The sequence below is a fragment of the Alnus glutinosa genome, chromosome 9 (genome assembly GCF_958979055.1).
Source record: "Alnus glutinosa chromosome 9, dhAlnGlut1.1, whole genome shotgun sequence".
Lineage (NCBI taxonomy): Eukaryota > Viridiplantae > Streptophyta > Magnoliopsida > Fagales > Betulaceae > Alnus > Alnus glutinosa.
In genome coordinates, this window is record NC_084894.1 from 4,508,524 (window position 1) to 4,531,880 (window position 23,357).

The 23,357-nt window shown below is 36.4% G+C and overlaps 3 protein-coding genes across 5 annotated transcripts in view; all 3 read right to left on the minus strand.

Moving 5' to 3' along the window:
• Positions 1-166: 166 nt before the first annotated feature.
• Positions 167-10,679, minus strand: LOC133877998 (nonsense-mediated mRNA decay factor SMG7). 2 transcript variants are annotated; one of them, XM_062316475.1, is made up of 9 exons: positions 10,519-10,679; positions 10,091-10,229; positions 7,999-8,107; positions 7,172-7,777; positions 6,943-7,065; positions 5,516-5,748; positions 3,459-5,403; positions 3,210-3,348; positions 167-780 (listed from the first exon to the last, which is right to left on the minus strand). In XM_062316475.1, exons 3-7 carry the CDS (start codon positions 8,068-8,070, stop codon positions 3,480-3,482), a joined length of 2,958 nt encoding a protein of 985 aa, XP_062172459.1. In that variant the 5' UTR covers positions 8,071-8,107; positions 10,091-10,229; positions 10,519-10,679; the 3' UTR covers positions 167-780; positions 3,210-3,348; positions 3,459-3,479. The 2 variants fall into 2 exon arrangements, with proteins under 2 accessions (XP_062172459.1, XP_062172460.1); XM_062316476.1 differs by lacking the exon at positions 10,091-10,229 and having other exon boundaries at positions 10,519-10,675.
• Positions 10,680-16,718: 6,039 nt separating this feature from the next.
• LOC133878676 (uncharacterized) lies at positions 16,719-18,593 on the minus strand. Its single transcript, XM_062317263.1, has 3 exons — positions 18,430-18,593; positions 17,373-18,034; positions 16,719-17,155 (listed from the first exon to the last, which is right to left on the minus strand). Exons 2-3 carry the CDS (start codon positions 17,965-17,967, stop codon positions 17,025-17,027), a joined length of 726 nt encoding a protein of 241 aa, XP_062173247.1. The 5' UTR covers positions 17,968-18,034; positions 18,430-18,593; the 3' UTR covers positions 16,719-17,024.
• A 1,611-nt stretch (positions 18,594-20,204) lies between these two features.
• Positions 20,205-23,357, minus strand: part of LOC133877838 (rho GTPase-activating protein 7) — a 43,945-nt gene continuing 40,792 nt past the window's right edge. For both annotated transcript variants that reach the window (XM_062316266.1, XM_062316267.1), the window contains exons 20-22: positions 22,832-22,901; positions 20,859-21,065; positions 20,205-20,750 (exon numbers count right to left, since the gene is read on the minus strand). In XM_062316266.1, the coding sequence (XP_062172250.1) occupies positions 20,568-20,750; positions 20,859-21,065; positions 22,832-22,901 (460 nt within the window). In that variant the 3' untranslated portion in view covers positions 20,205-20,567. The remainder of the gene's footprint in view (positions 20,751-20,858; positions 21,066-22,831; positions 22,902-23,357) is intronic.

Genomic DNA, 23,357 nt, shown 5'->3' on the forward strand with positions numbered 1-23,357 from the left:
TTTGAATTTGTCTATAGACGTAACTTTTTCACACCCTAGCATAGCAGCCTCTACCCACTAGAAACCAATGTTCTAAAGGGCCTTATAGAACAGAGTAAGTAATCAAGATAAACTAAAAGCCACCAAAATTATACATGGAAATTAAGCCAATGAAACCAGGGGCAAATAAACCAAATCTTATCTCAGATATAATGTGACAATTTTAACATAGAGGAGGAGGCATATTCCAGAGAGATTATTTCATCAGGAAATCAGAAAAAAAAGTTCGAGTCAAGCCCGACTTCACCGAAAATGCTATTATATCACCACCTATCATATACTCACCCACATATAAACCCACCAAGTAGTAGTGTAACAACATAACAAGTCTTTGATTTGATCCAATACACATCACACTTGCACTCACCCAAATATACTCTTCACGATGGTCCCACCGTCCACCTTGCTGATACCCAGTAAACCTTCCCGAATGGAGCTCTCCAAAGCGTCATAGCAAAGAACTTGTCGAGTAGCATTACTCTTTATAATATATTATCTTCTGCCACCTGAAGATAGTAACAGTGATTTTGACAGCTACACTGTCATAACAGTTAAGAGTAGAATGGGAGCACATTTATATTCCACCAATTGCCTGAGACGAAAGGCCCAAAACCAACAGATGATCGTACTACTCGTTCTATCCATCCCAAGTAACCAGACAAAGCATTTACTTCTTACGAACTTCAAATCATAGCAGATGTTTCCATATTTCTTCCTCCAGGCTCAAGAGCTCGATGAAATCTGTAAATCATAACAACAAAATGTACAGATTACTCACATCACCCCTAAAAAAAAATTGCAACAAACACACAGAAACTACAAGTAATTCTTAGTTCCAGTTAAGATCCTAAGCCCCCAAAACAAAAACTAGAAATGTGTATTGCAGGCAACTGTACAGAAACTACAAGTAAATCTTAGTTCCAGTTAATATCCTTAGCCCCCAAAACAAAAACTAGAAATCTGTATTGCAGGCAACTGTTTGCTACTCTATACGTACAAGAGAGGGGAGGGGAGGGGAGAGGGGGGGGGGGGGGGGAGAGGGAATTAAGGCGTCTAAAGTGAGGTGATATCTTCCAAAAATAAAAAGTAGTTTTCTCTTTTGTGCGATTAAGGAATGGTAACCGATTTCATAAAGCTTCTATAAGATCCAACAGCCTATAGGAGAAATGGCTATCAGCTAGCTCCAAAGGCCAGTAAGAAAATCAAGTGTCTGCACACCGACAACAGGGGATATAATACACGTCAAAGTTTCATCATCTACCATTCTCAGTCAATTTTATATTACTTATGCTATATACCAGACGATGTGTGTGAACAAGTTTGAAAACCAAGTATGCTGCTTTTGCATGTAAATCACTCCGTCAGTGGCTATACCTTTAAGAGATTTTTTTTTATAAATGGCTATACAGTATAAGATTTTGGACTACTTACAGAACACTTTCTAGTTTCTATCTTGGTAAGACATGTGTACTTTCTGTAATAATTACTTTTAGGCCTCCACTTTAGAATTCTGCCTCTGCCTAGGAGTTGGCATTGTATCATGCCCAGAGATTTATTGCTGTGTCTCCATTAAGTTATATATAAGGGAAAGATAGCAGCTGTCAAGTTCCACTACCCCATGAATAAATTCGATTCACACTAAAAGTTCCCCTTTCATACTGTGTACATGGAGGGTAGGATAAGCGCATTATAGATGATAGTACTGCTATAAAGAGAGACAAACATGGCCAGCAGACAGAGAGCAAAAGAGAGGGAAGACTCAAGATGTAATATTGCTGATATCAACAAAATTGTTCTCTTGTGGGCTTGCAGATTTTGTCCCACTCAGTAAGCCTAAGAAAAAAAGGGTTCCACTTAGCTGAACCATTCTACAAATCAAATTTGTAGAAACCCAAACCCCAACCTACAAAGAAAGGTCTGGTTCAGATTGAATTAATTATCCCACCAAATTAAACAATATTTATGAGTTTGATCCTTTAAGTACAAATTCATTTACTTGCATATTTCCACAAAGAGACCAGATTCAGAAGAAATTTTTTTGAACCAGACAAAATCAGCACAACAACCTTAACCGTCCATAGGGAGGTCTACTAGCCAAGCAAGAAATGTACTAAAGCATTTGTTCACATACTAAAGTATTTCTTCATCTTTCATAATTTCAAATAAAGTAATCTACGCATCTAAATTTAAGTGCACTATTCACAACATAATTAGGGAAGGAACAGAGTATGTTATTGGTTTCCAGCCACTTGTTCTCACTAAATTAACAAAATATATAAATTTGATCCACTGAAAGAAGATGAGCCAATTTGGCCAACAGAGATGGCAAGATTATCTGTATTTGGTGAATTAATATCACCTAGCAAAAATTAAATACTTCTTCGAAATCTTTTGGTTAGTGGGAAAATTTCGACCGCATGACCATATTTGAAGTAGGTGTGGTATGATAAATAAAGTGCAGTAACAAGTAGAAACATGAAGTGAAGTGAAATCAAAGTATCTGCCACACATTATCTTGTCCTTTCAAACATACAAGTAAGCCAACCAATGAAATGATTGATTATAATGTCTGAACATCCCATATAAAACTATTCTTCAAGACACTTGGATATCTCCTGAAAAGGTTTCTGCTTTTGAAAGCTCCAAAGTCAACGTGGTTGATATGCTAAACAAAATGTCCTATCATATTGTGAACCAAAAGAGCAGCTAGTTAAGTCCGCATCACAAGTCTATTGATTACTAAGTAATTAATCAGGTCAAAGGCTCTAATGAAAAGAAGTTGTCTCAGGAATTTGATAATGCTTGAGTGCATAAGAGAATGACCCATTACCTAAGAGAATCTAAGACTTGAAGGCTACGTGCTAATGCTAATGCTAATGCTAATGCTAACAGATAAAAGGAACATAACTAATAACACTAAATATCAACCAACTCAAATGTTAATGTGCTTGTTCTCATTGATGATCCGGGATTGGGACTAACCAACAGAAAAACAGATATAGTTGGAACCATGCACCAAAGAAACCCAGACAAGAGACGAATGGGAAAAACCAATCTTCCCACTCAAACAAGCAGCAGTCTAGATACACATTAGTCAACAGATACACAAACACCTACAGAGGTGCTCGTAAATGATGCATGTGCAAATATTTAATAGGATAAATACTCACTTGTGTAGTAGCAAGTGCCTGCACGAAAGCCAATGCCACCCATGCTCCAACAAAATCAACATTGTCAAGGCTGCAAAGTCGGAGTTTAAAGTTGGTAGCAAAAGGATGCAGTACATACACCAGAATCATTCTTGAGGACCTGAGGAATGATAGTTTGTTAGACCAGAAAAAGTTTCTAACTATAATAGTCACTCGTAACACCAGTATAAGTAATTGCCAACCATTGAAGTATAGAAAACTTGATCTTACCACCTATACTCCCGTTTGACATCACACGAAGTAACGACCTGTCCAGACAGATTGTCCTTGATATTGATCAGGCAATGGAGTAAAGTGCTGATTTCCATTGCTGAGTTGATGCTGCTGCTGCAACTGCTGTTCATTGTGTAGATTTAGCTGCTCAAATGTCTGGTATTCTTGCCAGCCTTGTTGTTTTTCCATTGAGAATGGTATGGCTGGGACTTGTTTTCCAGGAAATGGAAAGCTGACTGCCCCACTAAAGCCATTGCTGATACTGATGGGCTGGGGATTTGAATAAGATGGGTGATTGACGGAACTATTTGGCCCAGAGATTTTCGTTGATGATGGCAACTGATATCCATCCAACCAGCTATAATCATCCATCAGTGGATTCCCACTTACCAAGTCTGAACCAGAAATGGACTCATTCACTTGCTTAGAGCGAACAGGGCTAAAACCAGGGGGAGGCCCAATGTGCCTAACAGGCCGACTAACTGGACTCTTTCGCAAGCCTGCTGGCAATGCTGATGAGGTCTTCACAGCCAAATTGTCAGGTATGGCCCGAGAAGATCCAAAAGCAAGAGTCGCAGCTTCTGGAGCTTTTGTATAACTGTAAGACATACCACTAGTATTAGCACTGACTGCTTGCTGGATGGAAGCTGAAAGCGCAGTAGGAGTTGATATGCCCATATCTTGTTGTTCAGGTTTCATTAAGTGCCCATTCTCCACAAACCTTAGACCATTCAAGCCACTAGCAAGAAGAGCTTCCTCTTCCACTGACCACTTCGAAGCATGAGATTGAATAGGTTGGAGATGTTGGGGGACCATATAACCAACAGAGGCAGGCACTTGTGAACCCACATCAAGAGCAATCGGCTGCCGAAGATTACCTAGAGGGGCTGAAACAGAACTACCAAGAAATTTAAGATCACCTGCGGAAGCATTTTGAGCAGGCTCCAGGCTTTCATACGGGGCCCATTTCAAACCAATCACATCAGTTCTCCTCTCAGCCACTGTTGGCTTAAAAACTATTACCTCATCCTCCTCTTCCCCTTCCATGTATAGCTCAGGATTTGGCTGCAGAATGCCCAAATTCTTTGTTTTCTCCATCTGATTTTCATACATCATACCATTTGTATTAGGCATGCCTGCATAGGTGGTAGTAAGCACGCAATCATCTAAGATTTGAGGCTCGACACCAATAACAAATTTCTTGGCCTTCGAATCAAAATATATTGCTTCTTGATCGACCCTAACCATATTTGCTAGAGCCTTCCCTGCTGCTAGAATCCTCTTAACACGGGCCATTTTTTCCTTATTTCCCTCACCACCAAAGGAGTGCTTCCTCGAAAAATCCAAAATGGTATGTGCTGGAAGGAGTGGCAAGAATCCTCTTAACTCAAAGTCCTCCCACAAAGCAAGCCGGTTTTCAGTTTCCCCTTCTTCATACCTGGTGTTATTAAAGAAAGTCTCATCTTCACCATCATCAACAGACATCGGCTCATTGGATAAAAGCTTATTCAGGAAAGATATGCAATTGTTCCAAAATTTTGATCTAATACTTTCCTGTTTCTCGTCCGTTTCACTGCCTGCCGCAACATCAGGACAACACGCCAACCATTCTACAAACACCAGAATGCCAGGTAAGAGGTAACTTGAAGGAGGATAATACAGCTGCAAACATCTCTCCAATATGTGCCCCATCAACTCAAAAACTGCAGTAAATGCATTCTGAAGTAGAACAGCACGTTGTACAATCTCCGAATATGTCTGACCTTCACTCTCCCTTTTTACATTATGAACTGTGAATATAAGAATGGAGATAAGTCTAAGAATGAGAAGTCCATTCTCAATAGCATCAGCACCAAAATTCAACTCTTCTTCTGGCCCAGAAGACAGAAGCTCACGCAAACCACTACTAACCAACGAGTGAACTTCTGCAAATGTTTCCAGGCTAGAAATATAAAGCCAGAAAACCAAAGAGGAAAGAGAGGAGAGAGAGAGAATCAGTCCACAATGCTTGGTCAATTATATTCCCAAATTAGTAAAGGTTCCAGATAAAGTACCTAGTGCGTGTGAAAAGAATGCCATTCAGACGAACAAATCGGATGCAAAAGGATTTATATGTCTCAGACAAAGTTGATGCTCTCTCCTTAACCTGGCTGCCTTCTGAGTTAGTATCTTTTGATGCAAATTTAGCATCCCCTTTCCCTCTTCCCTTGCCAGTCAACCGCACAGGTGACTCCTTGATCACAGAAGCTTTAACATCCTCAGGCAGTTGAGAGTAACTCTGACGATTCTGCCAATAATGGAAATGAAAAAGAAATACGAAAGAGCAGCATATACTAAGCTAAATACTAAAGGATTTCTCTTATGGGATAAAAAATTATGACTCAAAACAGAAGCATAAACTGAAAATAGCTTTTACTTTGGCAAAGACAGGACCAAACATATAGTTGCTTGAGAGTCCACAATGCTCGACTTCAGCAAATGTCATCAAACAATTCATTTAACCACCACTTAACATGATCTAAGGAGTTATAACAATACTGCCTGTTTATTTTTTCCATGGGGGAGATTTAAATTAAAAAAAAAAAAGAAAAAAAAAAAGAGAGACTGGGAATAGCCTTTGAATTTGTAACAATCAGCAATGAGTAATTCAACTGAAGCACATTCTCCAAATCTATTTTATTGCCCAAAAATTGACAATTACATTGAGAAATCTAAAAGCATTGAAGCTGAAATATCATATTTTCCTGTTTATATATACATACATATTTGCAATTAATATATGCATTACATGTATATTAGTAGAGAAATACTATTTAGTAGACTGTTATATCACTGCCATACAACTGGGATGGCGTGACAGTAAAAAGCTCTTGCTAATCCAGATGCTGATTTTCATTGTCACATCATCCCAGTTGTATGACAATCATATAATAATCTTCTAAATAACATTACTCGTTTATAACATGATTTGAAGACATTATAACTCCACCTATATCATACTTTGGTCTCGTATAATTTCTACATGGATCTTACATGATGTAAAAGGATCCATGTTGCGAACCCCAATCAATTGGGATTAAGGCTTAGTTGAGTTGAGTTTTCAAATTATCCCATATTAAGTTTTTGAATGTGAGATGGTGAATTAGATTCCAAACCCGCAAACATGCTCGTAATTATCCAACTGATGTTATGTGATTCGCGTAGTCAAGAACATCAAACAGAAAACGAAAAATAGCCCTAATTTCCATATTTATAAAAAGAGTACTCAGCTTTCATAGTTTCATAACAAGAGAAGCATTTCATACATGAAAGGAGTATAATGGCAACTTGTTAAGTCCACAAAACACAACAAATAATTGTATACAGATAAGATTAAAAAAATATGATAAACCAGCAGACATACAATAACACACTCCACGAACAAGCCTCATCTCAGGTATTTCATATATGTTTCCCAGACAAATAAATTCAAACATTATACCTTCTCAAATGCAACAATCAAGTTATCTCTCGCAGTTGGAAAGGGACTATTCACTGCCAGACTCCGAAAATAACGATAAACAGCAACAAGCTCATCCCCAGAATAAGAAGCCAATATAGCAAGCTGAGATAATAATCAGAGAGAATTTGTCACAATGAAAAATCAAAATCACAATATAACTTAAAAAACAGAGAATAGATTGGGATAACATAGAAATAAAGAGAAATACCTGATGATGGGGATTCCCACTTGATGGCCAAAGAGATGCAGCTTCCAAGTAGTAACTTGAAGCTGCCGTAAACTCCCGACTTTTGGAGTCACCCTCCCCATATAATCCTTTGTAACGTGCAAGGTCACCCAAGTATATCAAACAACGATGACAAGATATCAGACCTTTCTTCATTTCAGCAGATTTCTTCCCATCTTTTTCCGTAACAATTTGATTCTCCGTATCCTCAGAGAAATAACCCAAAGGGAGCCCATACTTAGATCTGATTTTCAGAATGAGATCATGGTAAAACCCAGTTGCTTCTGAAAGAAAGGTTTTGAATTGCAGTCTTATTTTTGTAACTCGATCAGGTCGTGCAGGGCCCTTCACACCCTGAGATGTGTTTGAACCTGCAGAAGCTAGAGCAGCACTGAAGTGTGCTCTCAATTCCTCAATTCGCTTGTAATGTAACTGCCAAAGAGCATATTCAATGTTTTGCTGCTCAGTGAAAGCGTGATCCTCAAGAATTATCGCTTCATAATTCTCACGCATCTGTTGCCAGGCATTGGGGTCTGATGGGACTCGTGCCTGGGCTGACCTCCGACGCCTATTCTCCAATTCCATGTTCTGCACAACAGACATGATCTTAAAAAATAGATATTTAGGAAGAAGAAAAAAATATAGACATTTAGACATGCACAGAGAGAGAGAGAGAGAGAGAGAGAGAGTCCTACAAGTGAAAATTCCAATGAAATTTTTACTATCACAAATTAGTTTAGTTTAATGGATAAGCCAAGCCCCGTAACTAGAATAAAAAAGCCCAATTTTAACAAGGGGAAAAAAAATACCTTATCATAAAGGCGTTGGGCACGCTCCCTTGAAGAAGGAGCAGACATTTTATCCGTCTGTACAATCATCATCCATTTATTATGCTAGCCTACTTCAAACAGCATTAATCTGCAGAAGATTTACAGGCATGCAAATTATGCAATCATCAATTTGAAAATGAACAAGAAAATAATACAGCTTTTCAATAAAGAAAGATGAAAGAATGTGAAGAATAACTGGGCAGTCTCATGTGAAACAATACACACCAAACCAAATACAGCAAAACAGATTATCACTAGCTGGCAACATTCATGACAAACAAAACCAAAATTTTTAACTATTCCTCATTTAGAGAGGTACGGTGCATTTGGATTGAGAGAAGCGGATGGAACAGAAGTGAGACGGTTAACATATCTAATCACTTCTCATGTTTGGATATTGTAATGAGGACAAAATAAAAAGGAGAGGGAAGGAAAAGGACCCATTATAATTCCGCCCGAAAAAGGTTGGATTTTGTGAGAAGCGGTAGGAGTGGTCATGTACAATAATTAAAGCATATTGTGCAAATTAATTATAACAAAACTTCAGCAGACCCTAAGCTGGGTTGGTAAAGTTTTTGAAGTGTTTTGGATTTTAAAAAGAGTTTCTGAAAGAGTGAAAATTTAGAAGTGATTTCAGTGGGAGCCACATTTGAAGTGTTGTCTGTGGAGTACATATAAAATCCATTTAGTAAACTGTGAAGTGTTTCTGAAAAGCAAAAAAAAAAATGAGAAGTATTTTCAATAAATAAAAAAGCAAAAAAAAAAAAAAAAATGGTCCTACTGTGGCAGCCGCCACCTGTCAACTGCGAGGTATTGAGTCTAACAATGAGAAGTGGTGGGAGTGGTTGGGTTTTGGATTTTGAAAGGAGTTTCTGAAAAAGTAAAAATTGAGAAGTGTTTTCAGTGGGAGCAACATTTGAAAAGTGTTGTTTGTAGTAAATCTACTAAACTAAGAAGTGTTTCTGGAAAGCAAAAAAAACTAAGAAGTATTTTTAACAAATAAAATAGAAAAAGCAATAAAAAAATTGGTCCTAGTGGGGACTGGCCTCCACGGGTTGCCGCCACCTGTTGTCTGTTAGGGATGGAGTCTGCTATACAGATTTGGGGGCTACTGTAGTTGTCGCCATGTAGATTTGGTGGCAGACACCAACCAAATCAACAGCCACCAACGTGGCTGCCACGCAAATTTGAAGGCCACCACAGGACTGCCACAGAGATCCAGCGGTTCCCACTCAGGGACGCTAGTCTCTACTTAAAAAAAAAATGTTTTATTTTCTATAGGTAACAAGACAGCCTCCGCTCCTGTAAAAATGAGCATGTGTTTTCAAAACACTCCTATATGAAGGTGTGGGAAGTTTTCTAAAACATGTTGAGGTTTGTTTTGAAAAGTGTGATAGTTGCGGGGCCACGTACTATTGTTTGAGAAATGTTTTTCAGTGTTTGAAAAGTAAAAACATTTTTTAAAAAGTTAGCTAAACAGGGGCTTTATTTTTTCCTACAATTCTCTTCTTTTCCTTCCATTACCGAAATAAAAATGATGCTACAAAGTTAGAAACTTCACTTCTTATTATTCCTCTTCTCATCAGTTCCTTTCTCTCTAACTAAAATATCAAACCACGTTAACATCATCAAAATAAAGGCTACATAATCAGATCATGTAGCCTGAAATTTCTAAACGACAAGATAGAATCAGGAGGCAAACTGGACTTATATCAACAGTAACAAAGCAGAGAAATATACCCCCCCCCCCCCCCCCACCCAAAAAAAAAAACTTTATCGAGATCTACTTATAGTTGAGATGATATCAATAAAAATAATATCAATGGAAACAAAAATTAAAATAGATAAATATCACAACTATTTCTGATCCTTCTGGAACTTAAATAAAAGAGAGACTTGTAAACATCATCTTCCACAACAGGAATAATGAGAATGCAACTATGCAACTACCCAAACCTGCAAACATCATCTTCCACAATTTTCCACAAACCCACCGTTTGGCTGCTGAGAAGATGTGGGAAAAGAAAAAGAAACGAAAAGGAAAAACCCTAGAATTTACAATTTCTGATACCTGAACCCCGAGACAACTATTCTGATCCCCAACCAAAAAATCCTGAAACAATGTTCGACTTAATTAGACAAAATTACATTCCCATATTTTTCCGCTTTCCTTCACCGTTTCCTCGACTTTCTTGGCATCCAAACGTAGACTGAAATAGTAAAAGAATCCCAAGAAAAAATTAAAAAAAAAAAAAAAAAAAACTCGTTGATTAAAAAAAAAAAAAAGAATGAAAATTTTCCCAATGAAAGAAAATCAGAAAAAAATAATAATAATAATAAGAGAAAGAAAACCAGATCCTATACATCCAGAGACGGCGCAATATACATCCAGAGACGGCGCAACAATTAAACGAATCAGCTCTAAATTTGCCATTAACAACACAATAATTTAAAATCCCAAAAGAAAACAAAAAAAAAATGACAAAATAAATAACTCACCTCGCGAATCGGATCCAGGGAGCGAAATATCTCGGATCAGGGCATCGGATTGTGAAGAAGACGAAAGTCTTCGTTAGGGTTTGAGAGAAAGAGAGAGAAGAGAGAGGTGGGTGTTTGGTTTTAGGGTCGAATAGGGGATGAGGTTGGAATTTCAACGATGTGCGTTCTCTTTTCCTCTTATACAGTAAAATCCGGGGTTAGCTTCCCAGGCGGCGATGGATAAAACGACACCGTTCCCTTTGCCCATCTTTTTCTTTTTTTCTTTTTTTTAATTGACCTTTATTTTTTGCATTTCCGTTTTTCGTTTTGTTTTGTTTATTTTCGGGCGTTGGTGAACGTTCTTCACGCGCCCGATAGTTTTGCTTTCCACCGCGATTGGTTTCGTTTTAGGGTCTGTTTGTGTTTGAGATTTTAAAAAGTGCGATTTTAAAATAGCGATTTTAAAATGTACGATTTAAAAAAAGTAATTTTTTAAAACGCAGTTAAGAGTTTGGCAAAATCGCAAGTTAGCCTTTTAAAATACCGCGTTTTCAAAAAAACACCACATTACCTGCGATTTGAATAAGCACTTTTCTGCATTTTCAAATTGTAATTTTTTAAAAACGCAGTTCCTAAACAGTTCATTTTCTGCGATTTGATTTAAAATCACATTTTTTCTCTACGAAATCGCAATCTCAAACGCACCCTTATTAGGTTATCTCCTTTTCATTGATCCTAGTTGTAATTTACTTGGAATTGTATTTTTATCTTGTTTTTGTTTTCCTGTTGGAAAAAGTTTTTCCAATTTTTCTTTTTAATCCATACTCATTTCACATCAGTTGACGTACGGTGCTTTAAGCGGCTACGTCTACCGGTATAAGATTAAGTTGATAAATATAAAATAGGTGTACATAGTATTATTACTCATCGAATCATCACATGCCTAAAATTGTATTTTTATTTTTATTTTGGGGTTATGTCTAAATTGCATTTAATTATGGCATGCCTTCACGTACTTTATTAAAAATGCATATAAAAATCACATGTATTTTTTTTTTTTATATAAGTAAAATTACATGTATTTTGGACCCATATTAATTTAATAAACTTTTACAAACCCATTTTTTTTAAAAAAAAAAAAAAAGACTACATTTTTATTTCTTTTTTGGAAGTAAAAGATGCATGTAAATAAAAACTTTTGAAATCAGGGGCGGAGCCAGCCCCCCAAGTTGGGGGGGCCAAATTGAAAAAAAAAAAGTTTTAGGGGGTCAAAATTAAAAAAAATAACAAAAATTTGGGTAAAATTTATTATTTTTTTTAATTTTTTTTTTAGGAGAACCTCGGGGCCTGGGGCAAGCCTAGAAAGCAACAAGTAAATTGTAAACTATTTTTGCATGTTTTCGAGTTGAGAATCCAACCACTCTCTATTGGGTTCTCTTTTTCTTTCTTTCTGAGCAATTTCCTATGTTGTTTGTTGAGTCATTAAGCTCTGCTTTTTCTTTTTCTTTTATGTCTCTTAACTCTCAAGTCTTATCCTTCAATAGCTAAGGGAAAAGTAGTCCTTGAGAGAACAGAAGAGACAGAAATATTAATGTCTTTTTGTTGGGGGTATGGATCACGGGTCTCAATCTTATTTTCTTCATAAAGGTATTACTTGAGAACTCATCAAACTGCATTGAGAATAACTAAAAGGTGGGACAGATTGTTCACTTTTGTGTAAGGTTACTCAGATAAACCTAGTGGTAAGATCAAGTAATCTAGCAAATAAGTACGAACAAAAGAATAGAGACAGAGGATTAAGGTGATTTAATGAATGGCCTATATCTATACATCAAAGCCTTTTATTTGCTACATCTATGCTTAATTTATTTGATGTATACTATATACAATACTCTATTTATAGATAAAGAGTTTGAACGTTATAAATCTCTTATATTTTTACATTAACAATAATAAATCTAATTTATCATTTTTGAACTCTTGCCTCTTTGGTGCACGTAAACTCTCATCTCTTGAATGATTGTAACTCTCGTTTCAATATTAATGACCTTTTTAACCGAATCTAGGGACCACAAATGTTCTATTGGTGGTGGAATTATTTATTTATTTATTTTTTTCCATTCTCTTTTTCTTTGAAGTGTTGCTGGTTGAGTTTTTAAGTACTTGAAACTTCATATGTTCTCTGTATTCGCCTTAAATTAGGGGTAGCAATTTGTATTCACGTGTCAGATTCGGGCCGTGTCCAGACATATATATAAGACTAAATAGATCAATCTTAACCCGATCAATTTAATGAAACAAGTCAGGCCTTTCAACTCTAACACGCTAATTTCGTGTTGAATTCACGGGTCATATTAAAATTTGTCAGCCTTATATCGCGTGGTGAGCTCAAGTCATATCGAGGCATATGTATAACAGTATAACACTATATTAGTTAACACTAACCAAACCCATTAATTAAACGGATCAGATCCCTCAACTATAACTCACTAATTTCATGTTAAGTTCATTAGTCGTATAAAAAACTATCAATCTAATTTAGTAATTTGAACCGAACCATGCATTCATCCATCTTCTCAACTCTATTAGTAGATGTTAAAACTCTTAGTTTCAAACTTTTCTCAAAATATATTTGTATTTTGACTTATAGTTGGACATCGTATAATCATTATGCATGTTGTACTAAAATGTAGTTTAATTACTTTAAAATAGTCAATTGGATTGATTTATCTTGAACCTAATGTTTTATGATGGATATTATTCATCAATTCTTATTTTATTGGACTAATTAATATAGCCATAAAAGAATTTAACACATTCATGAATCAATTTGGTTAAAACTAAAAAGAGCACGATCAAAAAATCATAATTATGAATAAAAAGCTCGAGATAATTAAAGGGTTAATTATAGTGACAGAACAACATTACCACCTTCTCGACTTATATTGAGTATTCTAGAATTTTGTTTTTCATTATTTTAGCTTTCTCCAAGGATTTACAGCTATATTAGCCTATTACCATTCTTTTTTAGTAATTTTATTGCTTCACATAATATTATATTATTATTATTATTATTTTTAAAAAAGGGATAATTTCACATGGTATCAAATTATATGTACGCCGTTTTGAGATAAGAGTACTAAACTTGCAAAGCGTCTCAAACTGGGTATCAAAGTTTCCAAACGTCTCACTTAAGGATACTCCGTTAGGATTTGCTGTTAAATCTTGCAAAAATTCTCAAAATACCCTTTTTGTTTATTTTTTATTTAAAAAAAAAAAGAATTATAAAAATTTTCAAATATTTGGGCATGGGCATTTTTGTAAATTCCATTAAATTCTTACTAACACCTAAATCCTAGTTCTTTTTTTTTTTCCTAAAAAAATTAGGGGTGTTTTGGCTACTTAAATTTTAAAGGAGTACCCTTAAGTGAGACGTTTTGAATACTCTAATTTAAAAATATTTGCTAGTTTAATATTATTATCTAAAAACGGCGTATAATTCAATATTTTTTTATTGAAGTTATTTAAAAAAAAAAAAAAAAAAAAAGGGAGGGGGGTGGTTGGTGCGCACGCTCCACCCAGAGGCCAGTAGAGTATGTCTACTCAACTCAGTTGTGGAATATGAATGGGTCCACACGCTATGATTCAGACATGCAGCGCTGAAACCGTTGCCCTTTACTCAATTGGCGAGTTGTTCGTAATCCGTGGGCTACTGCGATCAAAACCGTCGAAATGGTTTCATTCTCAGTTGGACGGTTAGGATTGTCTAGTTAAGAGGAAGTTGTAATCATTCCCATTAAGAGTATTTTCATGTCCTTAATCTTGTTGCCCAGCGAAAAAATCAAATCAAATTTGTTTTTATTCTTCTTATTCAAAGTGACGGTTTTCTTAATTTTGACAAGACCCTGATTTTGGAGTCTCTTTTAACCCATCAGGAGGGCAGGAACCTAGCTACTTGGAAAATATCATGAATGGACTTCACTTCTGCGTTTACAACTTGAAAGTATGGGTTATATATTTAAAATGTATATGAAAAATTACATGTTGTCGGACCAAATGTTAATTTAATAGACTGAATTGTTCAAATTCACGAGGTTTGATACTGATTGTGAATCTTTGAAGTGCGTAAGGTTTACAAATTAGAAAGGATTCAAATTTTGAAGATTGGATTGGAAGAAAAAAATAGGAAATGATTCTAAGAGTTCGTTTGGGTTTATGATTTTAAAATGTGTGGTTTTAAAATGTACGGTTTATTAAATTAACATTTGTTATGACTAGGGGCTGAATTGGGTAGATGGATGGGTTACTCTTCGATTATTTTGAAAGGGGATGCACAGACTATAGTGAAGGCTTTGAACAAAGGGGTTTATGGAGAGGGATGGCATGACAGTATTATTTTGGACATGAGGGGAATTCTAAGAGATTTTTATTCTTGGTCTGTCTTTCATGTTAGAAGAGAAGGGAACAAAGGGGTCCATCTCCTTGCTAAATATGCTATTTCTCGGCCGTTATGCTAGGTAGGGGTGTGCATGGGGCGGGGCGGTGCAGGTTTCCGCCTTTTTTGGCCCCGCCCCGCACCTTTTGCGGGTTGGAAAACCGCACTTGATAATGACTAACCGTGCGGGGCGGGGCGAGTATTTTGAGTGGCATTTATGTAATTTTAATTTTATTTTGTAAAAAATAAAAATTCGAAAAAATACTGGTTTTTTTAATAAAAAAATTAAATTCATATTAATTTTTCACAGAATCTTATGAATGCAAAGTCAAATTTTTAGGAAATCAACTCTGTTTCATTAAAAAAATAAATTATAATTTCAAAGCTTCTTAAATTTAGTCCTTCGACATGTTGACACATATCTTTCAATCGTTCCTATTTCCATACAAGAACATTTTCCATGTAATTAGCCTTGTAAATTAAACTAAAAACCATATTAATTATAGATAAAATTCTAAGAAACATGATTTTTTTTTTTTTTTTTTCTCCTTTGTGCGGTGCGGGGCGGGGACTCGCATAAATTTCTCAAATTAAGTCCCTAACCCGCAAAAAAACCTGAAAACCCGGTCCTCTGCGGGGCGGGTGCTGCGGGGCGGGGCGGGAATTGCGAGTTTTGCACACCCCTAATGCTAGGTGTGGGTTGACTCTTATTCTAACTGACTACCAATGAAAATACAATTCCATTTTAAAAAAAAAAAAAAAAAAAAAGAAGAAGAAGAAGAAGAAGAAAGAAAGGAAAAAAAAGAAAAAGAAAAGGGAAAGGATAGATGCAAAACCTTACATACAAAAACAAGTAAAAAGAGATACAAATGGATACATCCATAGATAAATTTGTGTTTCAAAGAGCACATCTCTCTCTCCCCCTTTTTCAAGTGAGTTTTTTGTTTTTATTGTTTTTTCTCTTTGTTAGTGCCTTGTTTTCCCTCACTCCAATTCTGTCTTCATCAACCCTTGCTCCACCTGGCGACAACCTCCTCCATTGCCCGTGCACCACATGGGCCGCCATGGCGACATGGTCGGCACGTGTCATGACTTTTTTGGGTTTCTCACATAAGTTTCTTGGCTCCCTTATTACAGTTTGAAAGCGTAAAAAAAATATGCGTTTTTAAATTGAAAATGATGTGTTTTTAAAAACATATGATTTTAAAATGATATATTGCAATTTTACTAATCGCTTAACTGCAATTTGAATCCTTTCTACTTTGTAAACCTTAGGCACATCAAAGATGCACAACTAGTAACAAACCTAGGTGAAATAATGGATCTCATGATGATAATGAAAGGCTATTCTAGCAAAAAATTAACCTTACTATTAAGAGATCACTTGCAAAATATACAACTGTTCTTCTTCTTCTTCTTCTTCTTCATCTTTTTTTTTTTTTTTTTTTTTTTTTTTTTTTTTTCTCGTTCTTTATTCCTTCCAAACAAAGAAAAAAAAAAAGTAATAATACTATCACGGTTTCATCACTGTTCATTAGACCCTGATTACTTTGAGAATTACATTTATTTATCCCTCAATCTGTATTAGGCCAACGAAGGCAATCTTCAAGCTCCATCCAAAGATCTGCACGCCGGGAGCTGGATCGACGAGAACTGAACTGCCATGTGTCTCAATACTGTATATATTCCTAGTTTGGATATGCTACAGTTTTAGTTGTTAAGTCAGACTGGTAAACAGTTTATAGATGAAAAGGCAGTGAACTTTTGGCGAAGGGGAGGCATCATCAAAGGCAACTAATACACATACATTCACATATACACAAGCATATACAATGAAGAGTACAATATACGGGTTCACATCTTTACATTTCAACATAGAGTGCATGTATTGCAAGAGGATCGTGGAAAGAAAAACCTAAAGGTGGTTCACATCTTCAAATTCTATAGAGCACAATGATTTGTGAGAACTTCATAACAAATAGAAGGCTAGAAAAATGAGAATGACCAATACTTTTTTTTAAGACAATCAGCTTCAATTCAATATCATCTGAGCTATGAAATAGTGCTGCTCGGACGTCTCAGAACTCTTGACCTATCTTGAAGGTTTCTGAAACTTCCAACTTCTCCATCTAACATTGCTTAGCCACCCAAAATCAATCAAAGGTTGCCCAAACTGTAGCTTCACAAGGTGGCTTCTATAAGGTATTAGTATATTCTTGAGACCTGCCACTCATGGAGACACACAACCATCAGAACAATATCCATAAAACAAAATCAAAGTGATCGACGCACAAAACGAACGGCTCCGTTTGTTAATGCTTTTTAGAGGGCGTTTTTTGTTTAAAAAAAAAGTAGATTTGAGTGTTTTGGGTTTTGGGTCCCCCCCAACACACACAACAAAGAAAGACCCATGAATAACAGGTTGTGATGCAATGAATACCTGAAATGCACATCATCTTATACAGAAAAGCAGTATGAGCATCTCCTTTTGTTCTCATATGAGGCCTCTCCAAGCACTCAAGAAACACCAAGTCAGCCTTCAGCAGCTCGGCCTGATCATGACTGTCATAACCAATATCGTGGCAGTAGCAGCAGAAGTCCAGCCAATCGATTGGCCGCTTGTCCCAAATTAGAGATCCACCATCTTTCCCGCTTGACCAATTAGGTCCACAATAATGCCCATAACGTGGGAATAACTGAGAAAGAAACGCTCTTGCGCCCGTATGCCATGGAACCTTAGAGACATATGGTTTGAAGCGCAATGGCACAACCTTGCCATCATTGTCAACAGCCCCAAAAGGTTGCGCTCTTCTCCTTAATCCTCTATTAATGGTAGCTGGTCTTCCAATTTTATCTCCAGAATTGATTGCCCATGGAAAAAATGAAAGCAGGGACCATCCCCACAACTTGATACCCAAAAAAGCTTTTTGGTTAGGTCTTTCAGTAAGGGTGGTCCTGGAATTAAGGGTTGTCACCAAATCATTGTTTGGCTGGGCCCTAAACCATGGGAGACGGCCAGGAAAGTCGAAATTCATCGTCGAGAAATTCAACAAGTCATCCAATTGTACGATTTAACCACTTACAATTACAGATACAGTTAATCTGCCACCAAAATCACAAAGCCATATCATGAGAATGGGTCAAGTAATCAGCATAAACCAACATATTTTCTTGAATAGGTTGTGTCTCAAATCCGAGAAAACATCGGCTCAATTTTCCACGGTTCAGGACGGAAATTGCAACTAAACTAATAAATTTGAATATGATATGCTTTAAACTTCAATCAAAAGAAGAAGAAAAAAAATGAAACTAAAAAAATTGTCTTCTTTTACTTTCCAGTATTTTCTCGGAGATCAAACAGACCAAACATGATAAATAAGGATCATATGTAGGGAAATATTACACGAAAACATACAAAGAAAAAAGAAAAGGAGGATTCAGAGAATCACCGACAAAAAATCACAAACAGGAAATCACTATATTTGGGGAAAACTTACCTGTGATAATTCATCGACTTTTGGGCTGTGAAAGTAGTCCGCAAGAATGACTCGAAAGAAGAGAGGCAAAGTGCAGAGAGAGAGAGAGAGAGAGAGAGAGATTCACTGAGAGAAGTCTCCCACAATTTTCTCCTATCTTTTTTCGTTTTATCTTAAACAATTTTTTTTTTTTTTTGAAAAAAGTCACATCCATCATTCTTTATATCTTAATATATATATATTTTTTTTTTGAAAAAAAAAAAATTCGAAATAAATTTGTCGCGATTGAGTCCATCCGTTGGAGGAGCTTCTCCAATGAGATATTGGGCCATGGGAAGCAAACAGGAGATGGGGCCTGGCCTAACAGGCTGGTTGGGCCCTTGTCAATTGAAGCCCATCTAAAATCATAGGTAATAAAATACATAAAATAAACAAATCCTACAAAAGAAAGAGAAGAAAATACTTTTCTTACTCTGATAAAATAAATCTACAAAATACGATGTATAACATTGCACATTTGCACAACACTTAATTAATCACTTAAAACACATTTATATAATACCTCAATTTTTTACCAAAAAACACAACAAATAATCACTTATACCACATTTTTTGGTTTTGCTGGTTTTTTTTTTTTTTTTTTTTTTTTAGATACATGAACAAAATTTGGGTTTTCCCAAGATTTGCAGGGGACTGTGCCAGTGGTCACAAGAAATCTCATTCAGGATCTAGTTCAGAGCTGAAGGGTGACATTACAGATTCTTGCTCCCAAATGATCCTTCAACTTCATGAAGTTTATAACCCAAATAAGGTAAGTGATTTATATATTTTCTATTTTCTATTGTTCAAAGGTATTGTTCAAAGGAAACCCAAAATTAAAACTAAGTACGGAAGTATGTAGAAGCAATATTTCCGGAGATGCAGGCTTAATGGTTTGAGGCACGAATGCCACAAAATCGGGTCACTAGTGAAGGTGATATGTGATGTATATCGAGTCTCAAGTACCCAAACACTAAAATAGGAGAAAACAAAGAGAAGATGCAACAGAAAAACCCAAAAACAAACACATAAATAAAAGACAGAGAAGCAGAAAATAAATCCAAAATACACCATCAATGGCGGCTAAACCACCTTGGAGATCAGCAAAAGCGAAGGAAGTCGGTAGAGAGCAGCAAAAGCAACATCAACGTGACCCAACGTTGGCGTGTGAGGAGCACGCTCCGATGAAGTGAGGTCCGATGATGAAGCTGCTGCTAGTAGATCGAAGCTGGAGGACCATGCAACTTGATGGAGTGTAGGTTTGGATGGAAAGGACTCCTAAAGTTAGTAGATCTGAGTTGGAAAAACTCAGATAAAAAAACTTCAAAATATTTGGAGAGCCATGGCTTAGAGCAGGAGAAGGGGAAAACCGATCCAACAAGAGAAAATCTGTCACCAATGATTTACCTGATGGATAGATTCTCTAAAGCTAGAGAAACCTCTAGCCGGAACCAAAAACTTGTTGATTGGTTGATTCGAGAGAAAACTCTCAAGGTTTTTGGTTGGTTGGATGATTTTGCTGGTTAAACTGTTTTCGTTTTGACGTAAAACATTCAAAGTGTTAAAGTCTCTCTCTTTTAAGGCGTTTGACTCGACCGGTCCACCATGACAGGTTACTCATATATTGCATAATCCGTCGAGGTCGAACATGGGAATAAGACATTCTTAAAATTGTCTTCAACCGAGGCTTTTATGTGGAAGTGATTCCCTGTCAATTCAACGGTGCGTGATTATGTAAACTGCCATGTACAAGAAAATTTTATCAAACAGGAAAGAAAATTGTTCACTATAAATATGTATGTTCAATAACATTACCTCCAACTACTATAGACAAGACACAGAATACTTACATTGTTTATGACCAAAAACCAACAAAAAGAAAGAAAGAAAGAAAGAATCTGAAGAACAGAAGGAAAAGACCTCATCCAAAATCCAATCATATTCTCTAACAAAAGTGGAGAAAAGAAAAGACAAACCTTCATATAAAAAAGATAATATTAAACAAACTACACTGGACTACAGAGGATACGAATACACGTAATGGTGTCAAAGGATATACAACAAGATGTCAGGCAAAACTTCTTCCCAAACACATTCAATGAAGCATCAGGTCCAGTCAGTCAATTCCACGGTGGGGATGATGGCTTGTAGATGAAGTCTTGCGAAGATGGTGTGCCGTAATTCAAATCAAGGTTGTGGAGTTGTTCCATGAGCTGAGAACGCCTTTCTTTGAAGAAATCGAGACGAGTGGTCAATTCTACCAATGTAGACGATGCGGCAGTTGGATGTCTTGCATACTCCACCTGGAACCAAGTTACAAGGTCAATATGAAGGAATTATTTGATAAATGTGAATGGCTATAATTTTCAGAAAAAGATTCAAGAGACGCATAACAAGAATCCAAATCTTGCCTCTGCAGCTCTGGAAGTGGAGGGCACCGCAGCAGAATCAACAGCAGAAAGCTCATCCACAGACATACTTGTGGATGCCTCGGTGCTTTTAGAATCGCACAGGCTTGTTGAATCCAAAAATTGCTTTCGAGAAGGCTGCTTGATATTGGTGCCGGATGCCAACACTTGTCCTTTAATAGTCCTCCAGTCTGTGCCCAACAAACTCTCCTGTAGCAATATAATTAATTCATTTACATTCTTTGGAGGTTGGAACAAGAGTTTTGGATATGGAGAAAATAAAAGATGCAAAAGGACAAACAGGATCTAAAAAAAAGGACAACGTAAATGACCAAGCATCAATTAATATTCAAAAAGCAACTGAGATAGAGATTGGAAAGGACACTTGCTATTGCTCGTAGCCTTCCATCACAATGCAAGGAATGGAGATGAACAAGCAACTTTTCTATCCCGCTATTATAGTCAAAGTAGTAGTGGAAGAAAAAATGAAATCAATGCGCTGCATCTGGAGGATTGGGTGAGGAGATCCTGTCCTACACATAATCTGGTTTCCTCTCAATTCATGAAAAAGTCAACTGGGTTCAAAGGTCAGTACTGCTTTAATTCAAATGAACGCCATTACAACAGGCACTCAGCAAAACTTAAAAAAAGCAGATAATGACCACCGAGGTAGCATGTTCTTAAAGTTCTGCACCAAGAATTTTTAACTTCATATAAAGCCAGCTGGGGAACAAACTCTCCTGCCCCAATACCAAAAGAAGTGTAAAAGCATGAGCGGATGGATGTAGGGGGAGGGCACCGACTCCGTCAGAGTCAAAAACACATCTTCGGGCTTCTGCCTCAGCTGGAGCCGGAAGTGTCGGAAAACCTCCGACAAAGGTGATTTTCGATTCAACTACAACTCTGATATGTCAGAGTCTTGAGTTGCTCGGAAAGTCAGAGTTGGAAAAGGCTCAAATTTTTTTATTTTATTTAAAAAACAAAGATCTTTTTTCTTTCTTTCTTTTTTTTTTCCCCGAAAAAAAAAAAATCTCAAAGAACTGAGAACAGTAACAAATCTCTTCTTCGTTGTCTCATCACTTCGAAGATGGATAAGAATCAAAGATCTCTTCATCTTTGATAGACAAAGATGACGAACGCTTCTTTGTCTTCGACAAGCATAGACAAAGATCTGTTCTTCGTCTAATGAACAATTATTCATCTTCGACTTGTTCTTCATCTTACGGTGAATCAAAGAGCAAAGACGACAAAGAGTGAAGGAAAAGACTAGTGAGAAACGACGGTGAATGAAGACAACAATGAGAGAAAGAGAGAGAGTCTACAGCGCAACGCAGAAAGAATATTGAGGGATAAGAGTTATGATTTAAGGAAAAATATGTTATATATACACGCCAAGCTTGAACTCAGTAAGGAACTTCCTAAGCCGAGTTCATACAAAGGTGCCAACTCGAACCGAGCTTGAGCACCTATATGAGTCTGCCGAGATGAGTCCGAAAATGCAAAACTCGGCTCAAGTCCAGCCCTACATGTAAAGGTTCTAAGGTAGAGAACACACTTGCTCTGTCAGCTTCATTTGTTTGCTCTCCCCCCTCCCCTTTTTTTCTCAACAAAAGCCAACTGAAAAAAAATAAAATAAAAAATCCAGGCTACATATTTGAGTCAAACAGTCCAATTGTTTTACAAGTGATTTATGTCATTTTTCTGGTCTGGTCTCAGCCCATCATTTACACCAATAACTAAGGAATAGAAGGACTAATGCAATAAAAGAATGATGAAAGAGAATGGGCAAACAAATTTGAGAGAGACAGAAGCAAAGGAATTTTTTTTTAAAAAAAAAAAAGAAAAAAGAAAAGAAGAAGATAAAAAAAAGGATGATGAATTGGAATTATTAGTATCTCTTCCTTAATGAAATCCTAACAAAAAATATGTTCAAATCAATTGAGACAGATAGATGGCTCAAACATTATAAAACATACCTCGGTCCTCTGTTTCCGGTCATGATTACAATAAGCAAGGGTTGCATCAAAATCTTGATGAAGTAATCTCCTGCAGTAATTGAATATGCTTAAATAGTAAAACAAGAATATAAGTTAACAAAATTTTGAAGTATAGCATTCATGCAGAATTCCATGTTCCACTGAAATAATTCTCACATCCCCAGTTTTTTGCTATGCACAAAGAGAAACAGATATGTTGAGGTTCAGAGAAAAATCTGATACATCTGACACTTCTTCCCATTTGATGAATAGCATATAAACTTGCCAATAAGACTTAATTTTCAAACTTGCAAGTGTCCAAGCCTACATAATTTAAAAAATTATGTGAAATAAGGAGTGATATTGATTTATTAAAGGGCTGTTAGAGTTATTATTATATGCATTTGAAATAATTTATGCAATGACAAATATAAAACACAGGTTGCATTGTCTTGGCCCTCTATGACGTAGGACCAAATGTGTGATAATAAACAGAACACAGAAGGAAAATAACCCAAATCCACAA

Excerpts from the sequence above, each read along its gene's own strand:
- LOC133877998 (XM_062316475.1), bottom strand. The coding sequence starts at position 8,070 with ATGATGATTGTACAGACGGATAAAATGTCTGCTCCTTCTTCAAGGGAG. Across the intron at positions 7,066-7,171 it reads GTGGGAATCCCCATCATCAG|CTTGCTATATTGGCTTCTTA; the intron begins GTATTTCTCTTT and ends TTATTATCTCAG. Across the intron at positions 5,404-5,515 it reads ATTCTTTTCACACGCACTAG|CCTGGAAACATTTGCAGAAG; the intron begins GTACTTTATCTG and ends TTATATTTCTAG.
- LOC133878676 (XM_062317263.1), bottom strand. The coding sequence starts at position 17,967 with ATGAATTTCGACTTTCCTGGCCGTCTCCCATGGTTTAGGGCCCAGCCA. Across the intron at positions 17,156-17,372 it reads TAAGATGATGTGCATTTCAG|GTCTCAAGAATATACTAATA; the intron begins GTATTCATTGCA and ends CATGAGTGGCAG.